Source organism: Eptatretus burgeri, chromosome 13, assembly GCF_056783735.1.
Source record: "Eptatretus burgeri isolate ZD-2024b chromosome 13, Ebu_testis_v1, whole genome shotgun sequence".
NCBI classification, from domain to species: domain Eukaryota; kingdom Metazoa; phylum Chordata; class Myxini; order Myxiniformes; family Myxinidae; genus Eptatretus; species Eptatretus burgeri.
The window spans coordinates 10,809,809-10,828,506 of NC_140973.1; the positions used below are offsets into that span (position 1 = coordinate 10,809,809).

Genomic DNA, 18,698 nt, shown 5'->3' on the forward strand with positions numbered 1-18,698 from the left:
GTAGCGGTGTATATCCGTAGCGGCGAATATCCGGAGCGGTGTATAAATAAGGCAGTGTATATCCGGAGGGGTGTATAAATACGGCGGTGTATATCCGGAGCGGTGTATAAATATAGCTGGGTGTATAAATAAGGCGGTGTATATCCGGAGGGGTGTATAAATAAAGCTGCTTTGTGCTTTTTTTTTTTTGTGGAAAGGTTGAGATGGGTGAATCATATCGAAATAAAAGCAAACGGCGCACTTCGATATTATAATGTTAAGATAAACAAAAGTTGCTTCGACGAGTCGCGAGAAGGGACGGTTGGTTTGCGGAAGTGTGTGTTGTGTTGTGGGTGAAATCATGGCGGGTCCGTTCGATCCTGTCCAGAGGGAGATTCATCAGGACTGGGCGAATCGGGAGTACATCGAAGTCATCTCGAGCAGCATTAAAAAGATCGCTGACTTTCTTAATTCCTTCGGTAAGCTCGCCGACCTTTGGCGAGGAGACCTGTGTGGTGTGGGGTGGGGTGTGGGTGGTGTGTGGGTGGGGTGTGGGTGGGGTGTGTGTGGGGTGTGGGTGGGGTGTGTGTGGGGTGTGGGTGGGGTGTGTGTGGGGTGTGGGTGGGGTGTGTGTGGGGTGTGGGTGGTGTGTGTGTGGGGTGTAGTGTGTGTGGGGTGTGGGTGGAGTGGTGTGTGTGGGGTGTGGTGTGATTAGGTTTTTCTGTAAGACAATGTTTATAAAACCTTAACGATCACGTGTGGATATCATGAGGAAATTGATTTTTATACCAGACGTGATCTCTTGAATCGTTTGAACAGCCGATCCTCTTGAATGAGATGAGCGAAATGATAAAATGTTGGAACTGAGTTTAAATGACAGATTTCTCCAGAGATACTGAGGAGGGCCGTTTGGGATCTCTTTTTGGGGAAAGGGACAAGATGGGGATATGAGGAAGTGGGCATCAAGAAGGACGGAAAGGTACGAGATTAAGTGTGTGTGTGTGTGTGTGTGTGTGTTATAGTCGGGGCCATTGCAGTACTGTGGTAGTAGTACCTTTGTCTTTGTCGTAGTAGTACTGGTGGGACTATTTTTGTAGTTTATTTATTTTTGCAGTAGTTGTAGTTGTATTTGTAGTTGTTGCAGTAGTTGTAGTAGTATATTTGTGGTGGAAGTAGTAGTATATCTGTAGTAGTTGTCATAGTAGTATATTTGTATTTGTTGTCGTAGTTGTAGTATGTTTGTATTTGTTGTAGTCGTGGTCGTAGTATATTTGTATTTGTTGTAGTCGTGGTCATAGTATATTTGTATTTGTTGTAGTCGTGGTCATAGTATATTTGTATTTGTTGTAGTCGTGGTCATAGTATATTTGTATTTGTTGTAGTCGTGGTCATAGTATATTTGTATTTGTTATAGTCGTTGTCATAGTATATTTGTATTTGTTGTAGTCGTGGTCATAGTATATTTGTATTTGTTGTAGTCGTGGTCATAGTATATTTGTATTTGTTGTAGTCGTGGTCATAGTATATTTGTATTTGTTGTAGTCGTGGTCATAGTATATTTGTATTCGTTGTAGTCGTGGTCATAGTATATTTGTATTCGTTGTAGTCGTGGTCATAGTATATTTGTATTCGTTGTAGTCGTGGTCATAGTATATTTGTATTCGTTGTAGTCGTGGTCATAGTATATTTGTATTCGTTTTAGTCATAGTAGTAGTATATTTGTATTTGTTGTAGTCGTAGTTGTAGTATATTTGTATTTGTTGTAGTCGTAGTTGTAGTATATTTGTATTTGTTGGAGTCGTGGTCATAGTATATTTGTATTTGTTGTAGTCGTGGTCATAGTATATTTGTATTCGTTTTGGTCATAGTAGTAGTATATTTGTATTTGTTGTAGTCGTAGTTGTAGTATATTTGTATTTGTTGGAGTCGTGGTCATAGTCTATTTGTATTTGTTATAGTCATAGTAGTAGTATATTTGTATTTGTTGTCGTCGTAGTCGTAGTATATTTGTATTTGTTGGAGTCGTGGTCATAGTATATTTGTATTTGTTGTAGTCGTGGTCATAGTATATTTGTATTTGTTGTAGTCGTAGTTGTAGTATATTTGTATTTGTTGGAGTCGTGGTCACAGTATATTTGTATTTGTTGGAGTCATAGTAGTAGTATATTTGTATTTGTTGGAGTCGTGGTCATAGTCTATTTGTATTTGTTGTAGTCATAGTAGTAGTATATTTGTATTTATTGTTGTCATAGTTGTAGTATATTTGTATTTGTTGGAGTCGTGGTCATAGTATATTTGTATTTGTTTTAGTCGTAGTTGTAGTATATTTGTATTTGTTTTAGTCGTAGTTGCAGTATATTTGTATTTGTTGTAGTCATAGTAGTAGTATATTTGTATTTGTTGTAGTCGTAGTTGTAGTATATTTGTATTTGTTGGAGTCGTGGTCATAGTCTATTTGTATTTGTTGTAGTCATAGTAGTAGTATATTTGTATTTGTGTTAGTCGTAGTTGTAGTATATTTGTATTTGTTGTTGTCATAGTAGTAGTATATTTGTATTTGTTGTCGTCGTAGTTGTAGTATATTTGTATTTGTTGGAGTCGTGGTCATAGTATATTTGTATTTGTTGGAGTCGTAGTCGTAGTATATTTGTATTTGTTGTAGTCATAGTAGTAGTATATTTGTATTTGTTTTAGTCGTAGTTGTAGTATATTTGTATTTGTTGTCGTCATAGTAGTAGTATATTTGTATTTGTTGTAGTCATAGTTGTAGTATATTTGTATTTGTTGGAGTCGTGGTCATAGTATATTTGTATTTGTTGGAGTCATAGTTGTAGTATACTTGTATTTGTTGTAGTCATAGTAGTAGTATATTTGTATTTGTTGTAGTCATAGTAGTAGTATATTTGTATTTGTTGTAGTCATAGTAGTAGTATATTTGTATTTGTTGTAGTCGTAGTTGTAGTATATTTGTATTTGTTGGAGTCGTGGTCATAGTATATTTGTATTTGTTGGAGTCGTAGTTGTAGTATATTTGTATTTGTTGGAGTCGTAGTTGTAGTATATTTGTATTTGTTGGAGTCGTGGTCATAGTATATTTGTATTTGTTGGAGTCGTAGTTGTAGTATATTTGTATTTGTTGGAGTCGTAGTTGTAGTATATTTGTATTTGTTGGAGTCGTAGTTGTAGTATATTTGTATTTGTTGGAGTCGTGGTCATAGTATATTTGTATTTGTTGTAGTCGTAGTTGTAGTATATTTGTATTTGTTGGAGTCGTAGTTGTAGTATATTTGTATTTGTTGTAGTCATAGTAGTAGTATATTTGTATTTGTTTTAGTCGTAGTTGTAGTATATTTGTATTTGTTGTAGTCATAGTAGTAGTATATTTGTATTTGTTGTAGTCGTGGTCATAGTATATTTGTATTTGTTTTATTCATAGTCGTAGTATGTTTGTATTTGTTGTTGTCGCAGTTGTAGTATGTTTGTATTTGTAGTAGTCATGTATTTGTCTTTGTAGCCTTTGACGTTATGAAAATATCCAGAACGGGGAACAGTGGATGAAATCTGAGGCCATTTCAGCCATCTTGCCCAAACTTGTTCCATCCTAACCGTTGCCATCCCCGATTATTCTCAGTTTTAGGGTTCAACTGGGGAAAGCTTTGTTTTTGGTCCAAGTCTTTCATGAGCCGGCTCGTCACACTTGACATTTCACTGAAGATGGCAGGAATTTGTAATCTGGCCAGGGTGTTGGCGATGCCTCACCGATGACTTGCGAATTTGGACGACACGGGCTCGTTAACGTGCACCAAGAACATTGCTGGGAGATGTTTATAATCCGAATGTTTCGACTGACATTGAGGTCACTTCATGTGCAAACAATTTCCCATTGAACTCTAATTTTTGCTTGTATAGGATTACCAGACTTTGTGGTGTAATGGTAAAGAGCGTCCGCTCTGAGTTTGGGAGGTTGGCAGTTTGAACCCCGGTCAAGTCGTACCGACAGAGCACGTACAAAAACAACCATATGTTTGCAACCATTATACAAGTATGATGGGACTAATGGCCTCCTAAATTAAAGTTCCTTGGAAGAGAACTCTTATTTTTTCAATATGACTGACAGGATGGCCTAAGGTACGCACACTCGCCTCTAAGCTGTCTAGTCTGGGTTTGAATCCAGACCCAGCTATAAACTGTCTTCCCGGTGTTTCACAGGCAGGATGATTCATCAATGTGTGTTGTTACATTGGACGTCCCATCTGCCAACGTTCTTTGGTGGATGTTAAAGATTCCATGGTGTCCTTCACAAAGAGGAGGTGAGCTATCACCGGCACCCTGAACAAATTACAAATTCCTGCCCTGACCAGCAGAGGGCATTGCATCAGCAGCGCAGCCACTCCCTCAGCCAATGATGGTACCCCGCAGCCTTGTGCTCCATAGGAACAAAGAATAATTATTTAAATAGTCCATTTCAACGTTGAACCATCCTTCGTAGATGGCAACTATCCTAAGAGGGGCTTAGTCCATTCGTAAGGCCAGAAACAGGATATGAAGTGTTACCTTTTGAAGGTAAGTCGAAGCAGATCAGGAAATAAGGTTCAGTTTTGTTTTTTGTTTGTTTTGTTTTTGTTATCAGCCGAGTATACCATCCTTGTTCTTGGGAATTCTTTGCCATCAACTGCGATTCTCGTGATGAAATGTTCCCGCATATTGTGGACAAGCCGTACGTGTTGAACTGTTTGGGATCAGGTCAGCGGTACTTGGCGGATTCTCGGACTAAGAATAGTCGAACCATGCCTTTTGTGTGTTGTCCATTTGCTGTTTGCGTTCGCTTAACTCTGCCGAATGTGGGCCAGGTTACTCACTGGAAAACATTCTAATTCGGCGATTGTTTGTCGGTTGCTTATCGTTCACCATGATTTAGCGTGCTCTTTCTCGATTACAGGAAAGGGAATGATTTTTATTGCAGCATTGTGGAAGACGTTTGCCGTGATGAGTTTTTTTGTTGTTGTTGTTTATTGTGCAAGGTTCTGATACGCCATCTGTTCAACCAGCTGACCAAGTATAATTTAACTTTTGAGTCACTCGTGTTTCAAAACTCTGCTAACGTCCTCGTGTGATTTCATGACGTTGCTTTGCTGAGGGACGTGTACGTTCATTGCATTTCATATGGTGCATGTGATACCTGTACCATTTCCCTTTTGCTTGCACATGCCTTTTATTATTATTATTATTATTATTATTATTATTATTATTATTATTATTATGTTTTTTTAGATATGTCCTGTCGTTCTCGCCTGGCCACACTGAATGAAAAGCTTACTAGTCTGGAGCGGCGTGTGGAATACATCGAAGCGAGGGTGAGATGACTGCATCGTCTGTCCGTCTGTCTTGTGGGTGATTTATTTATTTTGTAAATTATATCATTACTAGCAGTGCTACCTGGCATTACCCAGTGCTGTTGTAATCCTGTTGGCATTTTGAAGAAATCAATTATTTTTTTTGGGGGGGGGCCTAAAACACTTCCCTATATTAGAGTCCATTATGAAGGATTCATGACAAATATTCAGGGAACGAATTTTTTTTTCTTCTTCTTCTTTCTCAATCACTGAGACCTGCTGATCAAAATGAGCTGGGGTGACCCTTTTGAAAATGTGTGTGTGGCCAACAGAGTGGCTTTTTCAAAATGGCTGCCAGCGTCACACAATATCTCCCTTATTGCTAATCATGTGAAATGATATACAAGCTTTTGTTGCTTCAAACTTGGTATAAAGTAAGGAATAGACAATTGGCACCATGCAGAGCAATAAAATGTGTCCAATTAAATTTTTATATTTGATCACGTGACCCAATATAATAAATATCAAGACAAATAGATTTTATGGGGACGATTTGGAAATCAAATTTTAAAAAAAAAAAGAAAGTTTGTTTGTGTGTTTGTTTATACATTTGGGCCCTGCACGAACCAGTGCAACCAAAGTTTGCATCGCCACCTCTTTCATCCAGAGGAAGGTCGAGGGCTATGTTTGGATTTAAAAGAAATAAATTAACCTGAGATAAAACTTGATGATTGGTATTCAGGCCCTGATCGGGTCTTGTGCTTATGCACTGCCTGGGTTTCTTTATTTTTTTTTTCCCCCCTGGGAGCGATCGAGTAATATGTATTGTGAAGATTGTCGCCTTTGTTGACATTGTAGTGATTTATTGTCAACAACACATTTTATTACTATAGCGTTTACACGTGCCCCTGTTATTAAAAAAAATTGCTTTACTTGCTCAGCACATCTCAGCAACAAGTCAACATTGCTTCATGGACATTTCATGAATGTCTGCATACCAGACATCACGCGACCGTGTCCGATTGTCAACTTTGATTGGATACGCTTCACGGCCAATCAGGAACCATAAAACTGACCACTTGCGCTCCTCTTCTTCTTCTCAGTAATATTCCACCCCAATATCCCACCATTTCCTAACCTTTCATTCAACTGACTTCACATTTTCCGGATAACCTCATGACATGGTGTGTTGGAACCATTGTATTTTTGTAGATACACCACAGCATTTTGAGAATTACAACGAAACACCAAGTAATGTGTTTGAAAGCTATTAACGGAAATTGTTGATGCCTTTTACAAATTTATCACGCTAATAGAGATAGATGGCGCATTGCTCCTCCACATTCATTGTAATATCCGTGTTCAGTCCTCAAGTGAGTGTTACTTATACACTGCTTGGGTTTTTCTCCAGGAGCGATTCAGGGGTGCAAATTAATGGTCGCCAATGGCGCCTAACTTTTGTGCTGGGCGGGTACACAATACTGCCTTACCTGCCCGGCTGGCGAATCCCCGGTGATTCCTGTTATTTTGTACTAGCTTCTCGACTAGTTTTCTCAACTAGAACTACTGTTTTTGTCCGCAGAAATCCGTAGAAATCACCGGTAATTCTGCGGCGGCCATTTTGTCTGTTTTCATCTCGTTCCAAATCACGCGTGATTGCGCGAGATTTGGCGGTTTGGACGCATTTTCTCATGCCCAGGTTGGTTAAATGAGTGAATTTTGGTGAATGAGTGAGTTTCATGGGTGTGGTTAGGTGAATGAGTGAGTTTGATGAGGCTTTTGGTTTAATGAGTGAGTTAGATGAATGAGTGAGTTTGATAGGTGAGGTTGGGTGAATGAGAGTTTATATGTGATGTTGGGTGGACGAGTAGTACCCCCACCATTGTCCATCACCCACAACCCCCCCCCCATCGTCCATCAGCCACAACCACCCCATCACCCACAAAAATGCCCCCCCCAGCACTACTCACAACCCTGCTGCCCCCCCCATCACCCACACAAAAAAGGTCCCCCCTCCCCATCACCCACAACCTCCTCCCTGCATCATTCCCCCACCACCACCCCACTCATCAAACTCACTCATCCATCCATCCAACTCACTCATCCATCCATCCAACTCACTCATCCACCCAACCTCCTCCATCAAACTCACTCATTCTGCAAACCTCCTCCATTAAACTCACTCATCCAACCAACCTCACTCATCAAATTCACTCATCAAATTCACTCATCCAACCTCGCTCATCCAACCAACCTCACTCATCAAACTCGCTCATCCAACCAACCTCACCATAAAACTCACTCATCAAACCTGCTCATCCAACCAATCTCACCATCAAACTCACTCATCCAACCAACCTCACGCATCAAACCTGCTCATCCAACCAACCTCACTCATCAAATTCACTCATCCAACCAACCTCACCATAAAACTCACTCATCAAACTCACTCATCCAACCAACCTCACGCATCAAACCTGCTCATCCAACCAACCTCACTCATCAAATTCACTCATCCAACCAACCTCACCATAAAACTCACTCATCAAACTCACTCATCCAACCAACCTCACCATAAAACTCACTCATCAAACTCACTCATCCAACCAACCTCACCATAAAACTCACTCATCAAACTCGCTCATCCAACCAACCTCACCATAAAACTCACTCATCAAACTCACTCATCCAACCAACCTCACGCATCAAACTCACTCATCCAACCAACCTCACGCATCAAACCTGCTCATCCAACCAACCTCACTCATCAAATTCACTCATCCAACCTCACTCATCAAACTCACTCATCCAACCAACCTCACAATCAAACCTGCTCATCCAACCAACCTCACCATCAAACTCACTCATCCAACCAACCTCACAATCAAACCTGCTCATCCAACCAACCTCACCATCAACCTCACTCATCAAACTCACTCATGTGAGTACATTAAAAGTGTTTGATATCAAATTTGTGGCTTTTGTCTCTTTTATCGGGCCAGTAACTTTTTCTAGTCACCGGCCAGCATGTTAATTTGCACCCATGCGATTGAGTAATATGTCGTGTGACGATCATATGTTGATGTCATATGTATGGAAGCTAATCATGGAAACTGTGTATGCCCTTGGTACGTTTCTCCCTTGCCTCCAATCCTCCCCATCTCTATACGATCCATCTGCCGCATCACGAAGATCGGCACGGTACGGTGTGCGTCGGAGCACTTCTGGTGGCTTCACTCACGTTGATAAAGATAGCTCGAGGAAGGACCATTTAGGGTGCATTGTGCCTCCAGATTTATAATAACACCAGCCGTGTTCACGCTCCCCCACCTGAAATCCTTGTCTGTTGTGTGGAAATTACACAGGCTCAATTACTGATGTTAATCACTCATTTTTATTTATTTATTTATTTTGCATTCCCAGGTCATGAAAACAAACTTTGTGTGTTAGTGATCTGCCCCTGGGCTGCCAAGATATTTTTGATTCTGACTTGGAATCAACTTTCAAGGAAATACTTCTGTTAACAACTCGAAGGGCACTCTTTAGAGTGCATACCTCCGCCACGTAATGCCTGATCCACGAAAATATATCGGACCTAATACAGTACTATATCGTTTTTGGCCCTATCTCTCAATGGTGAAGGATCACATTGATAATTAAATAATTCTCGTCTCCAAATCCGGATACAGATCTTCACCAAAATCGAATCAATTCGTCCTTGTGACACACCCAACCTGTCCACCAAGTCTCATTCAAATCTGTCCACAACTTTTTGAATATTGTGCTAGATATCGGTTTCGCCCTCTCTCTCAATGGTGAAGAATCGCTGAAAAAATTCTCAGATCTTCACCAAAATCAAGCGTTGCTGTCCTTCGCCGTCACCGACAAACACAAAAAAAATTCAGAACGATTGCTTGAAAACTGTGGTCAAAAATCGTGTGACAACAGACAGGCAAACGCTACAGACCAACATCCTTGGTGAAAAATTTTTTCGCCAAGTAACAGACAGACGGGTGAAAACATAACCTCCTTCCACCCTCGGTGGTGGAGGTAGTAAATTTTGTGTTGGTACCAGGTCATGGACAGAATATCACAACTCATAGAGTCAATTATGAAGGATTCGTGATGAATGTTCGGGGGAACCGTTTAAAACTGATAAATATATATTATTTCAAAAAAACATCCCCACATAATCGATTTTAGCCTTGATATTTATTATATTGGGTCACGTGATCAATTACAAAAACATATAATTGAACACATTTTATTGCTCTGCATGGTGCCAAATGGCTATTCCTAACTTTCTACCAAGTTTGAAACACCAAAAGCTTGTATATCACTTTACATGATCAGCAATCAGGAAGATATTGTGTGTCGCTGGCAGCCATTTTGAAAATGGCCCTCTGTTGGCCACGCCCATATTTCCAAAAGGGTCACCCCAGCTCATTTTGATCAGCAGGTCTCAGTGATCTGGAAAACACTTTGAAACTTAGTTCCCTGAACATTCGTCACAAATCCTTGATATTGACTCAACAATGGAGGGAGTTTCTCGTGATCGGGGAGTTTGTTTGGCCGAGAGGTGTGCACACGCACACACCCTACAAATTTGGGTATATAATGTGGAGTTCAAGTTCATTGCTGAAAGTAAAGATTGCATCGTATGTAGTTCGTCATTTTCTTGAACTGTTCTGTGACGTTCATTCGAGTATGTATTTAATAGATGGACTCGCTTCTTCCTGAAGGTGGAGCACAGACTGAGCATAAATGCCATTAAAATGAGAACGAGAAAGCATCACCAAATGCAAAGCTCGTCCGCGTCCGCTTTGTACTCAAACTAAAGCTGATGAAAACCGCAGCTAAAAAAACAAAACGAGCAACTCTAGTTCATCGAACACCTTTACCCCATGCAGTGTTTAAGTTTGTAATTCAATCAAAATATGATAATGATTTTAAAGGTTGTATCGAAATGATTCCGGAAGTTTAGCGCCGTTTATGCAGCGTCTTTAGCACCACCTTATCTAAACCCGTCACATTAGTTCTTCATTCCCGTTGCATGTGTCCTTCATGACGTCCTTTAAAACGGTGAGTTTCCTGTTTGGAATGATTTTCAATTTTGTTTGACTGCCCGGCTGAGACGGAGTAGAAATATTATCTCACTCCTCTCTGCACACGTGCGATCGGGACAAATTCAGAGCAAAAGTAATGCTCAACTACAGGTTTGTTTTTCTGATTCATGTTCCGATTTTTGTTCATAATATAACATTCAATTGAAATCAAGTAGTTTCTCAATCATAAACCGATGTTTGTAGACGGGCAGACAGGCAGAAGTGAACCAATTGTTTAACCCCGCTCGCTATTCACTTTGCGTGCACGGGGAGAAAAAAAATTAAGAAGCAAAAAAAAAATTGAAATCGGTCTTCTCCATTTCTTCATAATATAGGTTTGTTGAAAATTTGATGACAAAATATTAAATGGTTAAAAAGTTATGACCTAGACACACGCACACGCTTGCGATCATAAAATCCATCTAGCGGGTCAACTATGAGTAGTTGTTTTTGTTTTGAAGAAGAAAATGTTGCTGTGATTGCATGGAAGATTTGACAATTTTGCAACTTTTGCATGTGTGGTATTTGGTCTTGTTTGCCTTGTGAATGAAAACCATCTGTCTTAAATTTGAGAGAATTCTTATCTTGGTGTATTGGATACACCAAGATAGAATGGTGTATTGGAAAGTGGTTTCCTGGCGAAGAAACATGTCGGATATTTTGCTGAACTGCCTTTTCAGGGAATGAACTCTCTTGATCTTTATGCCCATGTACAAATTACACACGCACAAAACGGTGGGGTTTACACCCTTCTCCCTCCCTCGTATCCACCTCAAACTAATCTTTCCCAACCTCCTTTTCATTTGCCGTCTGTTTTCACGGAGTGCATTGACAATCTGTTGTGATTTTCCTGCAGGTGACTAAAGGGGAGACGCTGACCTGAAGAGGCGGTTTTTTTTTTTTGTGGCGTTGGATATCCGCTTTGAGTGAAGTCCAACCCTGATACCGGAACCTCGTCATGCTTCACCCGTCTCGTTACCATACAGGGCATCGAAAAGCTCCGATCTCTTGCACTCCATGTCGGATTTTTTTGCAGTTTCTCATCCAAACATGCGGTTTGGGAAGTATTGCAGAGCAATTTGCATCTTGCTTTTGACTCCCTTCTTCGTTTATTTTTGTTTGTTCTTGGCTTTTGGGACCTGATGTGGTTGTAACATTATGCTCGAGTCATTTAATGCTTCCTTTGTACAATTAGTTAGTTTGAACAACTCGAAGTTCCTCTTGAATGAAAAACGACATGCATCATAAATGTATCTAAAAATAAAAGATGTCCCATTTTTATCCTTTGTCGTCCATCATTTTGCATTTTTTTTTCTTTCTTTATTTCGATTCAGCAGTTCTTTTAGCCCTTTTATTTTTGCATGTCCAACTTCCTTTGCCATTGACCTTTCCCTCTTGGGGATTTTTTTTTTTTTGCCAGGTTGAGCTGCTGGGCATGCTTGGCCTTTATGTGCGAGATGAAACGGATAATTTCGCAGCACGAGCCAAATTAAACCCACGTTCTACCTATCTCTCTCTATCTATGTATCCGTCTATCTATCATCTATCTGCCAATTTTAGAATTCCGAACAAGCTGTATCGTGCTCCTGCTGGTCTTTGCATTCACAATCGAATGCGCTGATTAATATTTTGCAATGTTGAAAGAAACCTGCGTTATGTGGCCAATATTATCTTGCAAAGGCTTTTATTTCTTTATTTAATTATTTATTTTCAGAAGGTGTGATGACTGATCACATTCGGTTTTGAAGCATCGGCTTCCAGTTGACTGGACATTTTCCGTGCAAGTTGCCTCTTAAATTTTGCTTCGAACAATGGGAGCTGTTGTACCGTTTAAAGAATGGCCTTGTACATTTTCTTCATTGGATGATCCCGTGCATTATTTATTACGTGTTCTTTTGAGTATCTTTGGCAGCAAAGCAAGATTGAACAGTTTTATTTTTAATTAATGAAGTAATTAATTGCATGCCTTTTAATTATTCTCTTCTTTTTTGGTTTTATTACCTCTGCCACTGAAGGTGGGTGGAGGTTATGTCATCACCCCTGTTTGTCTTGTCTTGTCTCGTCTGTCTGTGAGCAGGATATCTCGGTCATGGACAAATTCAGTCGAAATTTGGTGGACAGGTTGGGTGTGTGATGACTAATTGATTCGATTTTGGTGAAGATCCGGATTTGAGAATTTTTAAGTGATTCTTCACCATTTAGCGATGGGGCCAAAGACGATATGTAGCACAATATCTCAAAGTTGTGGACGGGGTATGACAGAACTATGTAGATCAGTTGGTTAGGTGATGAGAACAACCTGATTAAATTTTTGTTGAGGTCTGGATTCAGATCCGGCCTACAGGAGGATACAAAACGTAAGCTGTGCCTTTAGCTTTTTTTGCTTTACCCAAATCGTGAAAAAATATGTTGCGCATTAAAAATATGAGCTTTTCAAGGTACGTTTTGGTTAATTTTGAAAGCTCACAGACGTTGTATCGTGTAAACAAAACAACCACACTCATCCATTGTTTGGAATGAGCCAAGAGTAAATGGTGGATTTTGTACATCATTAGCTCACTTGTCTGTGTACTCAGAATCTTGTGTTCTCGGCTGGCAGGATAACCTAGAAGTATGAGGAATGTGAATTCGCTTTTGAGCTTTCGAGCCTGGATTCAAATGTCAACTCATCCTGGTGTTTTACATGCATGGCAATACGTTCATGTGTGCGCCGTCCCTCGGATGGATGCGTTCCGTCTGCTGGCATTAATTGGTGCATGTTGATGTTAAAAGCCTGGTGTTGGCTGAGCAGTTAAGGTGGCTGGCTTGGGACCGAAGGGTCCCGAGTTTGAGCCCCTGTTACCGTTGAATTGACACCAGGTGGGGTTGACTCAGCCTGTCATCCTTCAGAGGTCGGCGAAATGAGTTCCACCTTACTGGGGTAATAACCATTCGAGGTAACCTGCGGCGGAGTGGTGACCCATCCAGGACTATACTCCTTGTCAATGAAATTGCCTCGGCAGCCCGATGCGCCTTTCCGGCACGAAAGGAACGGTATTATTATTAGTAGTATTATCATTATTAAATATCTCGCAGTGTCCTTCACAAAGAGTAGGCGAGTCATCACCGGCACCCTGAACAAAGTGCAAATCCGCAGGTAATCCAAACAAAAGGAAAGCTGGTACAATGGAAAGCATTAATTTATTTACTGAAACTTCATTCTTGCTCAACATTTGTTTTCATAACGGTGCTGTGACTTGAGCATACCGTGTTGCTTTTACCTTTGTTTGATGTTTTGATCCAGAGCCGTGAGCATTTGCGACTTTGTCTTGATGACGTAATCGCTCTCCTCGTGCAGGAACCTCATATTTGAGACTGCATCGCCCATCCAGGTGCTGCTGCTACCACTGCTGTCCTTCTCCTTAAAAAAAATTAATTCAAATTGCATTTTCCCTTTTTCGCATTTTTCTTGTGGAAGTTTCAAAATAACATCGAGCCGAGCAATTTAATTTTGTCTCACTCCCATGTGTGGATTTCTAATACGAAAGCACACATGGATTTGATGCACTGAGATAATGCACTAAAAATAATTTGTTAACTCTGAACAATAGAATGGCAAATGATCGGTGAACAATTAGAAACTGGTTTTAATATGATCGCTCAGTGGTCATGTACTCAGATCCGAGTCGTCTCGTTTGGCTTCGATTATTGACTCGACTCTAAACTGTTGGACTGGTGCTTTGCATGCAAGGTGTCACACGTTGAATACAGTGTCCTTTGGAGGGGACATTGAGCTGGCTGTTTCACATGCTTGCATTTGTTTTTACATGTTAAAATATCTCATTGTATCTTTTCAAAAGCAGAACCGGGCGTAGTGGCGTGCGCCTGTAATCCGGCTACTCAGAGGCTTGGGTTGGAGGATCGCTTGAGGACGGGAGCTCTGCGCTGGGCCGCGATATGAGAGGGTGTAGGGCAGCCCGGAATCATGGCAAAACCCAATCCATATCCCTGTGTCGTAAGAGGCGACCAGGGTTGCGTCAGGAAGGGCATCCGGCGTAAAACCTGTGCCAAATCAGTATGCGGATCATAACGGATGATCCGCTGTGGCGACCCCTAACGGGAGCAGCCGAAAGACGAACAACACATCTTTTCAAAAGCAGGCCATTGTGTCTTGGAACTCTCGTCAAATTTTAAACTGCTGCCTAGGCTGAGCTTTGGCAGCAACCTGTGATGTGGTAGTAGTAGTAGTAGTAGTAGTAGTAGTAGTAGTAGTAGTAGTAGTGTCCTTGCCAGGGTATATTCTTAGCTTTGGAAAGGTTCCACGACTTTGTGGGTGTCCTGATGTATGTAGCAGGATATCAAATGTTTGTTTTTTTTGTGGGGAGGATTAATAAAATAATACTTTGTGATGAGTATAGCATGCATGGTTTGACAAAAAAAAATTGTCACTTAAATCTGTGTATACCATTCCTCTCGTATTGTATAAGGCTTGAGGATGCAGTTTGTGTGATTGCAATTGGAAACGAGATTGTTCATCGAACACTTTACCCCACACGGTCTTGAGAAGAAGGACGACGTGAGAAGGGTTTCCCCCAACTTTTTCAACGCCAAGTCGTGGAGCTTCTAACAGGCAAAACAATATTGAAGAGCTGACAATGCTCTGCTGACATGCTCAGGCGTTGCATCGCTGGGAGCCACCATTTTGTCTGAATATCGATGGTCCTCCGCCAGGAGAGCGTGGGTGGTAAATGTGATTGGTTGAGACTGCGTATATGTATATCAACTTCAGAGCCAAAGTACTGCGAAACTGAAGGTTTTTGGAAGTGCCAACAAGCTGCTTCTTGTTCTTGAAGTGTTCAAAATATATAATTAAATTCAAATTCAGTAGTTCCTGTATCATTGGATAGACAGACAGACCGAACCAATTGCTTTGTGCTGTGCGTGCAGGCTAACAACTGTGAAATTGGCAAAGGGTATTAGTCTTGCTAGGCTTTAATATAGCCAGATGTTGGATCGCATTCACTGGTCGATGGGTCTTGCACGACCTTAGTCACACACCTTTACGTTAAGATGGTCATATCAGGAAGTTGGTACTCGGAGTTGGTCCAACAGCAATGTAATCTGTGTTTGCTCAGGTAATCATTATCTCCAAGTAAAGCAGTACGGCACATCATATTGTCAGAGTGCCTCACTCTCAGGTGTTCAGCCTCATTTCACCGTCAGGATAGGCAATGGTGGAACTGCCATTGCCCGAGGCAAGATGTGTGTATCCGAGGATGTGAGAACCTTTGGCGTACGTGGCATTTGGTAACAGGACATTTATGGCAAGTTAAAAAAAAAAAATTTGGTTTTTTAAGGCAAGCAAATCCATTGAGATGAATAATGAATGAAGAAATAGCTTGAGGACTAGATGGGATTGATAATTTGTTTCTTTTTCTCCACATTACTTCCGATGAGAGAAATGCAACTGAGTGAATTTCCTGGTGGATGCAATCTTTCGTCTTGTCCACATGTGTAAACGTCATAGCCAATCAAATCCGAAAGGTTTGGCTGGTTCCACATCCACTGGAATCCACTGAAATTGGCTTTTTTGCTTAGTGGATCATTATTTTCATGTCATCTGGATGCAAAATGAACGAGAACTGCACTCGGTAGATAGTATACCTCCACCAGGCTGAACAGTTGACGTTAGGTATCCCACTGATTGGCTGGATCTGAACCAGAATCGAATCAGCTTATTCTTGTCACCAAACCAACTCGTCCATCTACTTTTGTCATAATCCATCCACAACCTGTTGAAATAGTATGATAATTGCGATGTATCGTTTTTGGCCCCATCTTTCCAGGGTGAAGAATGAGTTTAAATTTCTCTTACCCGGATTCAGATCTTCACCAAAATCGAATCGATTCGTCCTTGTCACACACCCAACCTGTCCACCAAGTTTCGTCCGAATCCGTCCATAATTTTTTTGAGATATCGTACTCACAAACACAGACGGGGGTGAAAATGTCACTTCTTCAGTCCACCTTTGGTGGTGGAGATACCAATTCACGAAATTTATTTCTCAATTTTATTCTGTTGGCAATCAAAGTCTATTTTGACCACTCTGACGCCCCATTCACTTTGCACCAACTTCGAGCAAAATGCCCGCATTTTCCCACCAATTTGCGTGCAGTTGCAATCCATTGAGCAATGCCGGTATTTTTGTTGTGAAAATGACTTGAGCGGAATGTAAAGCGACCCCCCTCCCCCCCCCCCAACTCCAATTGTATGTAATTTCAGAGCTCCTGAACCCCATAGCATTGGCATAGAGCTTGGCCCTTGATCATTTTGAATGAATTCCAGTTATCTCATCAGTCATTGGTCGTGGTTACTGGTTTTATTGCTGCTGCGAGTGTGGCTGTGCTGCTGGTGCTGGTGGAGTAACAGCTAACCCTAACCCTTACCCCTGTAGGGTAGAGCAGGTTTTGTAATTTTTTTTTCTTGGGTTATGGGTGAAACTCTCATCCATTTCTCCGAAGATACCATGGGATCTCTGACGTCCACGAACGAATGCTGGGATCCAGTGCATGGCATTAAAAGACGAGCGCAAGTGAGCAAAATATACGCCCGAAAAAGTCTGTGACACACGCGCGCGCGCACGCACACACACAATTATATATTCAAACACATCAATTTATGAAGAACAAGAAGGTATACACAGAATTGTGCTACAACATGGAAAACAGCATCCTGGTTGCCATGGCAACCACTTTGGATGCCGAACGTATGTCGTGACCATCTCCACAGTCTGTACCTATGTACCAAATATGAAACGTGAAAGTTGAAAGTTGAAAGTATCACATAATACATCCCGATATATATATATATATATATATATATATATATATATATATATATATATATATATATATGTAAAGGGGGGTTGATGGGGGGTTGCCCCCAAAACAGGTATTTGATTTCTTTTCAGAAACGACACACAGTTTTGATGAAACTTGACCACAACCTTTATCACCTGTGATGTAACAAAGTTTGTTCATGCTATTTAAAAAAAATCGAGGTATAAAGGGGTTTACTCGGGTGTGGGTGGTGATGCTCCCCACATTAGGTATTTTCTATAACATTGGTTCATTGGTACATTTTTCTGATTCCATCCCACCCCCATGTTGACTTCCTCCTCAGTATCGTTGTTCTACCAGGTGAACACCCAGGGATTTTGCCCCTATTTTTTCTTTGTTTTTTATGCAGTGCAAGGCTGTGGGGTAGCATTACTCGCTGAGAGCATGGTTATCCCGCTGATGCAACTCCCTCTGTAGGTTAGGGCAGGAATTTAGAGTTTGTTCATGGTGCCAGCGATAGCTCGCCAACTCTTTACGAAGGACACTGTAGGATCTTTAACGTCCACCAACTAATGCTCGCAGACAGTCCATCCAAGGGACGCCACACACATTGATGAAAACAACTTGCCTGTGAAACACCAGGATGACAGTTTATAGCTGGGTCAGGATTCAAACCCAAGCTCGACAGCTTGGTAGGGAGTGTGCATACCTCTTGGCCATCTTCCAGCTCGTACTAGTGGACAGAACACCCGGTCTGAAATCCATCTGAGGGATTGTGCACTTCATGATCCAATGTCTTATACCTATGGAGCACCAATCCCACAGTTTATATATGGTTTGGGAAACCCAGATGAGAAAGCTCAATGGTAAGTGCCAGCTCTGTGTCATGTTTGCTCATGTGATGAGACGGGCAGGACATGAAATGAGACAAATTAGGTTTAATTTTGAAACGGAATATAAACCCAGGCTTTTCCAACGTGATCGGGTGTATTCGGTGGTGGGTTAAAATAGTCCCAGTGTCCATGAGATTGACGGCCTTTGATCGATATTGGCAGCACAAAGGGATGCACCACCATCATTTGGCCAGGGATATTATATATATATATATATATATATATATATATATATATATATATATATATATATATATATATATATATATATATATATATATTGTTGCGGATTCGCGCCCGCCGGTGTGCGAGCGGCCACGTAACTTGAATCGCGGCACGTCGCCCACCGGACGGACAATCCCGTCGTGACCCTCTCGGACCAACGCCGGGAACCAGTCACGGGTGGGCCTTTCGGCCTCACCACGATCGTGCCAATCGGCCCCCCGCGTGGGATAGGGTTGCTCGCCCAAATTCGACCTACCTAAGTACCCACACGGAGGGTAGACCGGGCGATCGCACCTCGCCGCAGGTCGACTTCGGACACGGGCCACTTTAAGCGACCCGTTCCG

The 18,698-nt window shown here is 41.3% G+C and overlaps 1 protein-coding gene and 1 long non-coding RNA gene across 2 annotated transcripts; one reads left to right on the forward strand and one right to left on the reverse strand.

The window, feature by feature from the left end:
* Positions 1-222: 222 nt before the first annotated feature.
* BRK1 (BRICK1 subunit of SCAR/WAVE actin nucleating complex) lies at positions 223-11,698 on the forward strand. The gene is made up of 3 exons (XM_085851102.1): positions 223-458; positions 5,251-5,333; positions 11,274-11,698. The coding sequence occupies exons 1-3, from the start codon at positions 341-343 to the stop codon at positions 11,298-11,300; spliced, it is 228 nt and encodes a 75-aa protein (XP_085707228.1). The 5' UTR covers positions 223-340; the 3' UTR covers positions 11,301-11,698.
* On the reverse strand, positions 7,586-7,920 carry LOC147013836 (uncharacterized). Its single transcript, XR_015050522.1, has 3 exons — positions 7,838-7,920; positions 7,654-7,775; positions 7,586-7,623 (listed from the first exon to the last, which is right to left on the reverse strand). It is a non-coding gene; the product is annotated as an uncharacterized LOC147013836 (long non-coding RNA).
* Positions 11,699-18,698: the final 7,000 nt, after the last annotated feature.